This window comes from Protopterus annectens, chromosome 4.part0, assembly GCF_019279795.1.
Source record: "Protopterus annectens isolate FY-2018-M chromosome 4.part0, PAN1.0, whole genome shotgun sequence".
In the NCBI taxonomy this organism is placed as follows: domain Eukaryota; kingdom Metazoa; phylum Chordata; order Ceratodontiformes; family Protopteridae; genus Protopterus; species Protopterus annectens.
Genome location: NC_056733.1, coordinates 821,268,891 through 821,282,059, shown reverse-complemented (window position 1 = coordinate 821,282,059; position 13,169 = coordinate 821,268,891). Strand labels below are relative to the sequence as shown.

At 41.2% G+C, this 13,169-nt stretch overlaps 1 protein-coding gene across 1 annotated transcript in view; it reads right to left on the bottom strand.

Moving 5' to 3' along the window:
* MMP17 (matrix metallopeptidase 17) overlaps nt 1–6,210 on the bottom strand; it is a 1,131,886-nt gene extending 1,125,676 nt beyond the window's left edge. The window contains exon 1 of the mRNA XM_044069795.1: nt 6,064–6,210. Within this exon, the coding sequence (XP_043925730.1) occupies nt 6,064–6,210 (147 nt within the window). The remainder of the gene's footprint in view (nt 1–6,063) is intronic.
* Nucleotides 6,211–13,169: the final 6,959 nt, after the last annotated feature.

Below are 13,169 nucleotides of genomic sequence, written 5' to 3'. Positions count from 1 at the left end.
ATCAACAAAGACACAGGCAACCTTCAGACACTGGACCCAACCCAGTTTGGCTTTGTCAAGGGAAGGTCATGACTTCTAAACCTGATGGACTTCTTTGTGAAGGTCACCAAGACAATAGCTGAGGGGAAAATGATGCATACTGCCTACCTAGACCTGGCTAAGGTGTTCGATACAATATCCCACTTGGGGATAGTTGGCAAACTCACTGAACTGGGTATAAACTCTATATAACTCACTGAATTGACAGCTGGCTCACAGACAGGACTCAGGAAGTCAGGAATGGTGAGACCACCTCCACTAAGAGATTGGTCACCAGTGGGCTACTTAAGGACTCTGTGCTGGGATTGCTCCTATTTGGCATCTGCTTCTTGGAGGTAAAGGCTAAAGTCAAGGGCCTTTGGCTAACCAAGTTCACAAATGACTGTAAATTGGGAGCTATCATAGATTCCCCCATGACACAAACATCTTAGAAGAGGGTCTAACACAGACAAATGACTGGTGCCAAAGTCACTGATTAAAGCTCAATGCCAAGAAGTGCATTATAGTCCTTTTTTGGAAAACTGCCACCCAAGCTAATTCCTCCTTTGATAAGACACCCCTAAGAGGTGACCTAGTAGTCAGGGATCTGGGAACATAGGTAGACCATAATCTAGCCTTTGACCAACAGGTAGCCGAAGTAGCAAGAAAAATTATTGTATGTCGCACAACTTATAAGTAAGAGCATGGCATCTAGATCCAAGGAAGTCATAGTGCCACTTTATTTGGCCCTTAACAGACCCATCATTGAGTATAAAGCTCCCTTTGGCATGAATGTGACCAGGGATATGCCACAGCTGGAACACCGTCAAAGGATCCTTATCAGGAGATTCCTGGGTATAAATGCATTGTCCTATAAGGATCACCTTAAAGCCCTATCTCCATACTCATCATCCTACATGTTACTGAAAGGCGATCTATAACTGGCCTACAAGGCATCATTAGATCCAGCTTTGATGGACCTTTTGCACATCCACAAAATGAACTACATCAGGAACACTAGATCCAAGGATTTACATTTTGCTTGTGACATAAATAAGACATGTTGGTGAAACAGATATGTGCCTCAGATGATCCCCATGATCAAGAACAGGTTCCTCATCCATGTGAAGTAGAGTCCATCCCTAACCCTATTTAAGTGTAACCTTGATCAATGGATGGGAAATCAGAAATTCATCCCGGGTTTGGCCCTCATGTGTCTGATAGATAGAGGCAAAGAGTAATGCCCAAACCTAACATACCCCAACATACTCTAGTCTAATAAATACCCCAACATACTCTATTCTAATAAATACCCATGATACATAAAGACACTACTAGGTTGAGTTGGGTTGGATTGCACAGTTAGGATTAAAAAGCCCTTGGTGCTTATTATCCTAGTATATACTGTGATGCCACTCCTCTGAGCTAGTAATCAAGGAGCCTGAATCCTCACCACTGACACTGCTGAGGGACATTCACTTGGAACAACAACAGATACACACAGTATTTCCAGATGCAGCTCTCTGCACCAAGCACAATTTCCCTTAAGAGCGCAGAGAGAACACAAACTGTCCTGGGGCTGGGTTCCCCTCTCTCTCTCTCTCTCTCCAGGCCCCCAAATAAAACTCCCCACTGACACAGCTGTAGAGATGAGTCCCCAGCCGAATGTTCCAATCCAAGTCCTCCACCATCCTCTCTGTGAAACCAGTGCTCTATGTTTCTGCTCCAAGTAGATGACACACACACACACACACACACACACACACACACACACACACACACGGGAAAGCCTGGCACAGATTTACCAACTATGCCTCACTGCCCAGAGTATAAGGTAGGTACTGCCACAAGAACACACCAGCTACTCTAAGGCTCTTACAAGCGTACCCAATTATACTAAGTAAAATGAATACTAATACAAATGGTAGTGTTTGACCAATGCAGCAAGACTTTCAGGAGTGGCCACAGTGTCACCAAATAAATATAAGTATTCTCAAAGGTTAAAATATTCTCTAAAAGACCAGCCACATGACAAGTTTAAATATATTTGATAATAAATAATATAAGAACATGAAAATACTAAATATCTATTTGCAGTAAACACCAGAGTTTCAATCACAGAAAATATTAAAAATAACATAGAAGAATAGATTCACACAGATACAGACAAAACGTACTTAACTAATCTCGTTATATTTTCCTGACTGATCTAAAGAATTACTATTCCCTGGTTACCTACTAAAGCAAAGCAAGATGAAGTGGGTGAGTGGTCTTCCTTCAGGACTGCCCGAGACTTCTGTCTCAGTACTAAAACATAATTTCAGTGCTGGATTACAGAATGATATCACATACATCTAATTATCTGACTCTGGTTTGCACACTGCCCCCTTTGCTAAAAACTGAACCAGAATTAAGCACATATGTGTTACCACACACACACACACACACACACACACACACACACACACACACACACACACACACACACACACACACACACACACACACACACACACACACACACACACACACACACACACACACACACACACACACACACACACACACACACAGAGATAGAGCTTTGGTGAGATGTGTTATAGCATCTGGAAGCTATAAAATCATTTTAAAACTTCCACCCTTCCAGGGTAGCAATTAGTTCACCCCCTAAGGACAATAAAGTAGGATTACTAATCCTGGTTTTCATACACATTTCCTGTCTAGCTGCAATCAGACCTGTAGGATGCAATCTTTATGGGCTTAACCAGGTAAGTTAATTTCAGACTATTTTTCAAAGTTACCTGAACTGAGATTAACCTCTTCTCTTCCTGTTACAATATATTCATTTCAACAGTAACAATGCAGTATGATATACAGGTGTATTTCTTTTCTGTCCAGCAGGACCCACTGTTGGTACATTTTTAACACAAGCAGCTTTACAAATACATTTTTAAAGCATGCACCTGTACAAATCAGTTTGATATACAAATGACATAATTCTTTACAAAACTCTAGCTAGCTATGCTGCATATATTACACAGCCACTGCCCTACTTCTCCTGGTATAAGTGGCAATACCTCACATTATCACATCTCTCCCCCATTGAAGGCTCATGCTAGTTTCTCAAGTGACCCTGGAAAAATGTTGTTTGAGAGGAATGAGCCTGTCTGGGAATACATTATCCCATACCCTGTCTTGAGATCCTATCTGCACTGACATTGCTGACCTCACTCCTGGTACTATGTTCCCTGTGAACATGTCCACAAACTCTGCTTGGATTTCTAGAGCCTGGATAGGGAATAGCTGCTGGGACATTGCCATCCCTCCCACTGAGGTGTCAGTCTGAGCCGGACTGAGGAGATCTGTCACCAGATCCCCTTCAAACTCTTCCTGCCACAGACTGCAAATACTTAGCAAGAGGGCCTCCTACAGGCTTCATCGTGTTAACATGGTACAGTTTTTGCCTTTGCCTCTGGCCTAGCTGTTCTACCATGTCGTTAACATCATTGACCTTCCTTGCCACTTTGAAGGGTCCCTCCCAAGCTGCCTGCAGTTTATTGTGTCTGACAGGAATGAGAACCATAACCTGCTGTCTTACAGCATACTCTCAGGCTCAATCATTCCTATCATATCAGATCTTTTTCTACTGTTGGACTCCTGGCAGGTTCTCCTGGGCCAAGCCCATAAACCCCCTAAGCCGTTTCTTGAGGTTTAGGACATATGCCACAACAGACTCCATGTGGGATTCACACTCACCCTCCTACTCATCATAAATCAAATCTAAAGGCCCCCTCACCCTATGCCCATACAGTAACTCAAAGGGTGAAAATCCTGTGGAGTCCTGGGGTACCTCTCAGTAAACAAACAGTAGATGGGGCAAATATTTGGCCTACTCTCTCTTAAACTGGTCTGCCAAGCATGGTCTTTACTGTAGAGGTTAACCTGTCCACAAGACCATTAGTCTGGGGGTGGTAGCAGGTGGTCTTTAGGTGCTTCACCCCCTAGAGCTCCCACAGACAAGACAGTAGGTCTGACATAAAATTGGCACCTCTGTCAGTCAGTACTTCTCTTGGGAAACCTACCCTGCTGAAAATCTCTAACAAAGCATTTGCCAACTTCTCTGCCTCGATGGAGGACAGAGCCAATGCCTCAGGGTATCTAGTAGCATACTCTACTACCACTAGGATATACGTTTTCTCTGTGGAACTTGGGGTACTCAGATGATCCACAATATCCATAGCTATCCTTTGAAATGGCTCCTCAATCACAGGCAAGGGTATCAAAGGAGGTTTGACTTTGTCCCCTGCCTTGTCTACTGTTTGGCACTGCTCACAGACCCTGTAGTACCCTGTTACATCCCTTGCAATCCCAGGCTTATAAAAGTTCTGCATAATACATATCTTGGTATGCTTTATGCTCATATGTCCTCCAAAAGGAATATCATGGACTATGGCCAGAACTGCCAGATGGTAGGCACTAGGCAATACCAACTGCTGTATTAGCTCACCCTCTAGCCCTCCATCAGGGTCTTGCTCTCTGTACAGGTATCCTTTGTTATAGTATACAGACTCCCCCTTCCCTTAAGAATTAGGTGCCTCCCTAGCTATCTCCCTCAAGCCTCATGATGTAGGGACCGAGAGCTGAGCCTGTCCCAACTCTACCTTTGTGACCCTAACAAGCTCCCCTTCCACAGGAAGTCAGGTATCCTTTGACAGTGGTGCCACACAGTCAGGATGGGTACTACCACTCACCTCTGCCCTTGCAGTCACTCAGTCCAAGGGAACATAAATACCTATCAGCAGTTGTGGCTCACCTTCAGACTCACTGCTACAGGGTAGCTTCCTCCCTGAAATAGCCACCTCACCAGCCCTGGCTTCAGGTGTGGGGTCTGTCTGAGTCTCCCCCAGGCTACCAGCCCCACATGCCTGTCTCCAAGCCTGACTGCATGCACACATGCCTTTCTCCAAGCCTGACTGTGTGTAACTGCATGCACACAAGGTACTGCATTAACAAAATCATTCCCTATCAGGACATCTGCAGGGATATCCTCAAATACACAAACTCGCTAGCTTCCTTTTTCACCCTCACAGTCAAGGTGAACCCTGACCAAAGGCATTCATAATGGGGTTCCTCCCAAAGCTCTGACTGGAGTTGACTGCCCAAGCAAGTACTGCTCATCTTTAACCACTGCAGGCTTCACAATGGTTATGTTAGAGGCTGTGTCTATCTTAGCAGTGGCCTGTTTTCCATCCACTAAGAGAGGATATAAATTCTGATGATAGTCTGGTACCCCTGTTGTCTACAGACAACTTACCACTGGCATACTGTTATTCCTACTTGTTGCCCCCCCACCTTTGTTTCTCCAGCTTGCTTCCATGGGCATCTGTATGCCACATGGCCCCACTTGTTACATTTAAAACATGAAACCCTTGATCCTGGATGTGTACCTGAACGAGTGTCTGCCCCTGTTACTGGTGGACTCTGTTGGGGTGGTTTAGGCTGTTCATCATGGATTCCCTTATATCCATGTGCAGCACTGGGTATCCCCCCTTCTTGTGCAGTGATGCACTGCTTGCTAAGTAGAGATCCCCTTTTTTCCCCAGCTCATCTGCAGAGATACACTCCCAGTCTGGCAAACAGATTCTCATGTCCTCAGGCAAAGTGCTAAGGGCTTGTCATCTCACCAGAAGATCTGCCAGTCTTTCAAATCCCACTCACCCACCGATGAAAATAAGTGCTTAACTCAGCAATATAATCACACATACTTTTATCTGCCCTGCGTCTATGCTCACAAAACTTTTTTCTGTAAGATTCAGGTATTAACTTAATACATTCCAATAAACATTGTTTTATTTTATTACAGTTTAAACAATCATTATCAGAAAATTTAGAAACAGCAGTTACAGCTTTGCCATGAAGTAAGTGGGTTAGGAACTGTATCCAGAGCCCTTGGTTAACATTATACTGTTTACATACTATTTCAAATATATGAATAAAACTGTCAAAATTATCACCATCTGTAAACTGTGGAAGAAATGTACTGACCTTTATTACTTCTGGGGTTTGGTTAGGCTCTTCCCCTTTACCTCCATGACCCTGAAGAAGATTCGGAATCTCCCTCTCAAGTTGGCACTGTTTCTCATTTTCTTCCACTTCCAAACACCACAGGCTCTCTGTTGATTCTAATTCCATCTGTTTCCCCTTTTTTCAGCCTCCAAACACCACAGTTTCTCTACTTACTCTAATTCCAAATGCTTGGCCTCCAGTTCAAGTCTCTTTAACTTCAGATGGATTTTTAAGTCCTCTGAGGAAAAGGTGAACTGTCCTGTTTCTGAAGGCTGCACATCCCCATTACCAGACTGGTTGTCAGTCCATGTTGCAGCTGCAATTAAGGCTGAAATAATTTCTTCTTTAATCAGGTTGGCATGCACCAGTCCCTTGGCTTCACACACCTCGGTTAACTGGTTCTTTGTCAGCTTGCCATAATCCTCTGCTGACATCTTTGTCTGCTTTCCCTGACTAAACTAAACTAATAAAAATAAATAAAACCATTGTGGAAATGAAACATTGTATGTTTACCTTGTGGCTGCTGAGAATACACACACATTCAGTGACAAATCTGCTGCACTTTTTCTATGCAGGTAAGAAGAAGGGACAACCTGTGTTAATATAGACTATTTCCAAATGGTTGTCTAATGTTATTACCTTTTTTTATACTCACTGCAACAAAGTTTTTTTTCAAGCAGGGTCAAGGTCAACTCTTCCAGGGCCTTAGCTTTATCTATGGCTTTTTGGAAGGTTTGGATTCTTTAGGCATTCTAGAAGCTGCAACTTGGTCCTCTGTGCATACTTTATAAAGCACTATAAGCTTGATCCCTTCTGTAGGTCTAGATCAGGCTTTGCAAGGACCATTCAACCTCCCAAATATAGTGATCTACAGAAATCTACCCATATACCCAAGGCTACTGCATCAGTAATCAACATGAAGAATATAGTACATTGTGTAAGTAAACTTACCATTGACAATAAATGAATGATCACTGCTGAAGTATCTGCTCCCTTCCTCCATCCCCCTTATTTTTTTGGTATGCTGTTTATGCTAGGGTTTTGTGGTTTATTGTTTTGCTGTTCTTAGCATTGTCCTTTCAGAGCTCAGCTTCACTCTCTCACTCTCTCTCTCTCTCTCTTTTGACAGGAAAACTGTAAGGGACTTGGCAGTTAAAGTTGTCTTGTAGTAAGCTTTGCCTGACAGAGGTAGAGCATGTGGAAGATGCCCTGAAACTTTGTAAGCTGGACAGCTGTCATATCCATGGCAGGATATAACCCATATAGCTAAGGCTAGGGCAGCAGTGATCATTCAAGCATCTACTGTTATGATAAGTGTATTTACACAACTGTACTTAGCTTTAATTGTATTTTAGTTACATCTTTGCCTATAGGATAGTTAAAGTTTTGGATTTGAAGGATAAAGATGTAGGTTTAATTGCCTTACTCATTATACAAAAGTTTTTTTAGAAACCTACGATAAGGTGCTATAAACATACCATGTGCTGAGAGTTGTTGTAAGGGGGAGATCTTGGTGTCAGACATAGGAGCAGGTGACTTGGAAATGTTGTGAGGAATTTGAAAATATGTTCATGAAATCTGCAAAAGAAGCATAATTTCTGATGCTAAAAGCTGTCTGACAAATTCATTATTAACAATTATTGGAAAAAGCTAAACTCACCGAATTGATATCCTGCCTCCTGACACATAAAAATATAATATCCCTCTTTCATCTGTGACCTAACACTTTTAGGTATTTAACATTTGTTTTGCCATTAAACTGAAAAGAAGACCAGTAAAAGGAGGCCACCAATAAAAACTAACAACATTACAGCTGCATCAATTACATATTCACATTTAAAAGTTATAAAAATTATTGTATTTTATAAAACAAAAGTTAGCCTTATTGTTAAGTATTTGTCATTTTTATAGAAATCTGTATGGGACAAAGCTGGATAAAGTAGTGACACTTCTGTAATGCATCAGCTGTTCTAATTTACATTTTTTGTTGTGAATATAAGCAAAATTACTTCAGCTTGTTCATTGTATTCCATTTTGCCCTCCAACCCTATATTTAACAACTGATACCTTCATAATACAAAGTGATTTCTCCAATGACATCAACCTCTGTGGCTTCTATCAACTAACATACACCACTGCCCAGTGCAATAAAAGCAGCAACAGACAATCTACTTTAGATTGGATCCTTATAAACTCACGCAATAGAATTACTTCCACTGTCTCCCTCCCTAAATTTTTAAGTGACCACCTCTTCACCTTTGCCATCAGGAGCCATAACTGTACCCACAAAATTCAATGATACAACCAGGTTTATAACCTAAGCACTTTCCAAAAAACACCTTCCTCTTTTTTCTGAAACCTACTAACTGGAAACTATTAACAACCTTGCAACTTCATGAATCTATATCACTTTTCAATACTACTTAAAAAAATACTCTTTCAGCCAAACAGCACTATTCAACCATCTCCTTCTCTGAAAAACAAATAATATCACCAGGCAATTCAACACCCACTTTATAAAATGTAGCTTCTATTCTAAACAATGCAATCACCAGGTCACCGCCAACCACTGAGCAAGTACACCACTGTGGCAAGCATTCCTACCAACCCATTCCTACTTCCACCATTAAAAAGCCTCTTATCAAATTAAAACCTGCAGCACTTGCTCCTGACAGCCAGTTAATAGAATGCATCAAACCTGCATCAGAAGCCCTAGTGCATCCTTTCTCCAGCTTAATTAATTGGTCTATTAAGGAAACCCATGTTCCTCATATCTAGATAAATACTTCATCCTGCCCCTACATAAATGTAAGTAAACACCACATTCACACACCTATGGAGAAGTTAGTAACTCTACTACCTCTGCCATTCTGTAGTAAAATAGTCTGTTTTTGACAGATGTTAGTTATGGTATGAGATTAACTACTGAAAGTGCTTTGACATAAGCAGCATTTGTTTAAATTTCATCAGTCCAAATGAATTTGTTCTAATTCATAGGTTCATAGGTATATGTGATAATGTGAGGTATTGCCAGCTATGCTAGGAGACATAGGGTAGTGGATGTGTAACATATGCCAGCATAGCTAGCTGGAGGTTTGAAAAGAATCATATCTCATTTGTATATCAATCTGATTTGTACAGGTTCTTGCATTGAAAATGCATTTGTAAAGCTGCTTGTGTTAAAAATGAACCGACGGTGTGTCTTGCTGGACAGAAAGAAATATACATATATGTCAGACTGTATTGTTGCTGTTGAAATTAATATATTGTAACAGAGGATACCGGAAGAGAAGAAGTTAATCTTAGTCCAGCTAACTTTGAAAAACAGTCTGAAATTAAATTACCTTGCTTAGGCCATGAAGATTGTATCTTACAGTTCTGCTTGCAGCCAGAGACGAATTGTCTGTGAAAACCAGGACTAGGAATCCTATTATATTGTCCTTAGGGGTGAACTAATTGCTATCCTGGAAGGGTGGAAGTTTTGACATGGTTTTATAGCTTCCAGATGCTATAACACATCTCAGGAAAGCTCTATCTGTTTGTATGGTAACACATATGTGTTATATTTTGGTTCAGTTTCTAGCAAAGGGTGGTACTGTGAGAACCAAAGTCAGATGACCAAATGTATGTAATGTTGTAATCCAGCACTGAAATGATGTTTTAATACTAGATGAGACAGACGTCTCAGGGCAGTCTGTTTTTGAAACCTGACCAAGAAGGAAGACCACTCACCCACTGCATCTTACCTTGCTTTAGAAAGTAACCAGGAAAAAGAAAGTCTTTAGATCTGTCAGGAAAACATACTGAGATTAGTTAAGTACTATTTTTCTGTATCTGTGTAAATCTCTCTATCTGTGTTATTTTTACTATTTCCTGTGTCTGAAACTCTGGTGTTTATTGTAAATACATATTTAGTATTTTCATATTCTTTTATTATTTATTATTAAATATATTTAAACCTTTCTTTGTGGCTGGTCCTTTGGAGAATATTTTAACCTTTGAGAGCACTTATATATATTTGGTGACACTGTGGCCACTCCTGAAAGCCTTGCTGCATTGATCAAACACTACCATTTGTGTTAGTATTAATTTTACTCAATATAATCGGGTACCCTTGTAAGAGCCTTAGAGTAGTTGGCTTTGGAGTGCTCTGGTGGCAGTATGTACCTTGTAGTATGGGTATAGGGGCATAGCTGGCAAATCGGTGCCAGTCTTTCCCAGGTGCATGTGTGTACGTGAAAGTCAAATCTCAAAGAGTGTGTGTATCAGCTACTTGGTGCAGGGACACAAAATACTATTTTCACAGGGAGTGTGGCGGAGGACTTGGTATGGAACACTCGGCTGAGGGCTCATCTCTACAGCTGTGTCAGTGGGGAGTCTTATTTGGGGGTCTAAAGAGAGAAAGAGAGAGAGAAACCCAGCCACAGGATGGAGTGTGTTCACTGTGTGCTCTTAAGGGAAATTGTGCTTCATGCAGAGAGCTGCATCTGGAAATACTGTGTGTATCTATCATTGTTCCAAGGAAATGTCCCTATCCAGTGTCAGTGGAGAGGAATCAGGTTCCTTGATTATGGGCCCAGAAGAGAGGTTTCACATATTGGTGAGCAGTGGTGTGTATATTAATTGAACTTCTGTAGCCTGAAGGTGTGACCCCCTTGGGTCAATAGTCTGGAATTCATCTATGATACTATGAACTGTATGAGTGACCTTTAAAGTTTAGGGGAGTTACGGGTTGCAATAATGGTTAATGTGTTTGCATCACAGTCACAAGGTACAGGGTTAATTCTGACATTTAAAAGGGAAATTGACTAGACTTAAAAAGCCCATGAGAGCAGCTAACCTAGGACTTACCCATGAATCTATGAACCTGTAGAGGGAAACTGCTCTGTGAAGCTACATCCCAAGCTAACATGGCTAGTCTGCAAAGACGGTACAGTTTGGTTGCCTCCTGCTTGAATATATACCACATGACTGTGTTATTGTCTGAAACAACTTGAAGAGGTTCTGGGAACCAAGGATGATTCAGAAGCCTGACTGCCTCCATCAGGGCAAGCATCTCTTGCATCTGTCCTAGTTGTCCCACACTCTTTGCACTATTATCCATCCTGAAACTGCTCTCCAAGCAAAGCCCAATAAATCTGAGATGAATGGCTGTTTTGTAATAGGGAGGGATAAGGGGAAACCTGGATTTAGGTATATTTGCTATTTTCACCAAGTAATTTTTCTGTTGACAAATCCCAACACTGGGATTTGAAAAGTCAAAGGATATTGATGCTGGGACCAAAGAGAATTCAGATACAACTGTATCTTTGTAGAAAGAAAACCAGGACGTACCACCATAGGCAAACTTAAAAAAATGAATCAGTATTTAAAACCAATAGAACAAAAACTTTATTCCAACTGAATGCTCAGGTAAGGACAAGCACTTTCGGCATTCCAGCATTCTTCAGATCCTAACAAACCCCTGAGTTTTCCAAATTAAAAACACATTTTATCCAATCAATTTACTTAATCAAATATGTAGTCCGGAAGAGAAGCCTCAGGGGTTTGTTAAGATCTGAAGAAGGCTGGAATGCCGAAAGCACTTGTCCTTGCCTGAGTATTTAGTTGGAATAAAGTTTATGTTCTATTGGTTTTAAAAACTGATTCATTTTTTACGTTTGCCTATGGTGGTATGCCTTTGTTTTCTTTCTACATTGTACTGTTTGCTTTGTGCTATCTTTGGTGGTGTGTCTTTTTTATTTAGAAGACCACTGTATCTTTCTCATCTCATGCAGAGTCTTGCCAGGGTTATCATGAGAATCACAGATGCCATGAGGCACAAAATCCTGCGGTATTCCCTCACAGTGATCAAAGTCTGAGTAGAAAACCTTAGAAATAAATCTAGGTATAGAACTAATTTTCCATGGAAGAAAAGCTTTTTGAACTGAGGTGTCCAGATGACACCCAATGAACAGAATCATGTGTGAAGGAGTCAGAAAGGACGTTTGATGTTTTCCTGTGTAAGAGATCTCTTACCCAAGTGAAACATTCCTGATACTCTGAAAAAGACTGCAAAGATAAGCACATCATCTAAATATGGAAAAAGGAAAGTGGATAAGTGAAAGATTCCTGATACTTTGAAAACGACTACAAAGATAAGCGCATCATCTAAATACAGAAAAAAGAAAATGGATACCCTGTAGCCTATGATGAGCTGTAAATGGAGCTAGCACTTACAAAACTCTTTTGGTGCAGTGGATAGTCCAAAGGGTAAAGAAGAGAACAGATAAAGTAATCTGGACACATGAACCTTAAGAAACACCTGAAGTCTGGATGAAAAGAAATGGAATGATAAGCGTGTGTTAAATGCAGAGTTATCAGGACATTTGAATGAGGAAGAAGATGTAACAGATTGTGAAGTGAGATAATTTTGAAGTTAGGCAGTATCACAAACAGGTCTTCGAAGAAAGATCTAGACCTGGTCTCCAAGCATCTGATTTCTTTGGCACTAAAAACACCCTTGAGCAAAAATATTTCCCAACTTGGGAAGGAGGAACTGCTTTTATCACTCACTGGAACAGTATGTAATGAAGGACAGGTGGAAGTAAGAGTCTGGTCCGGTGGATGAAGAATAACCTTGATGAATGATCTTCATAGGTTCATAGGTTCATACTAGGCTATCTGCCCTAGGGCATTTATAAGTCTAGCCAGAGTGTGTTTGGCTTTCGCCACCCATTTTAAATGAATTTTGCTATGCCCTTTTTCGAGGTTAGTATACTGTGTCTCTGTCTAATGGTGACACAGAAGTGATACCCGGGGTAAACCTACGATCTCCCATCCACTCATAAAGATTCCTCTTGAAGAGAGTCAATGAGGGACTCTGCCTAACCTGGACTGGGATTTTATTCCAGAGTGAAGGGAACCTCTGGGTTATGAATCTGTCCATCCAACATGTCCTATTTATTTCAGTGCTGAGGTTCAAGTCTCTCGAGCATGTAGCTCGATGGGATTTGGATTTTCTGAGGTGCAGCATGTCCATTAATTCCGGGTTGGGCATGACTTTATACGTCAGGCACAGATTGCTTCTGAGCAGGCGGTATGCC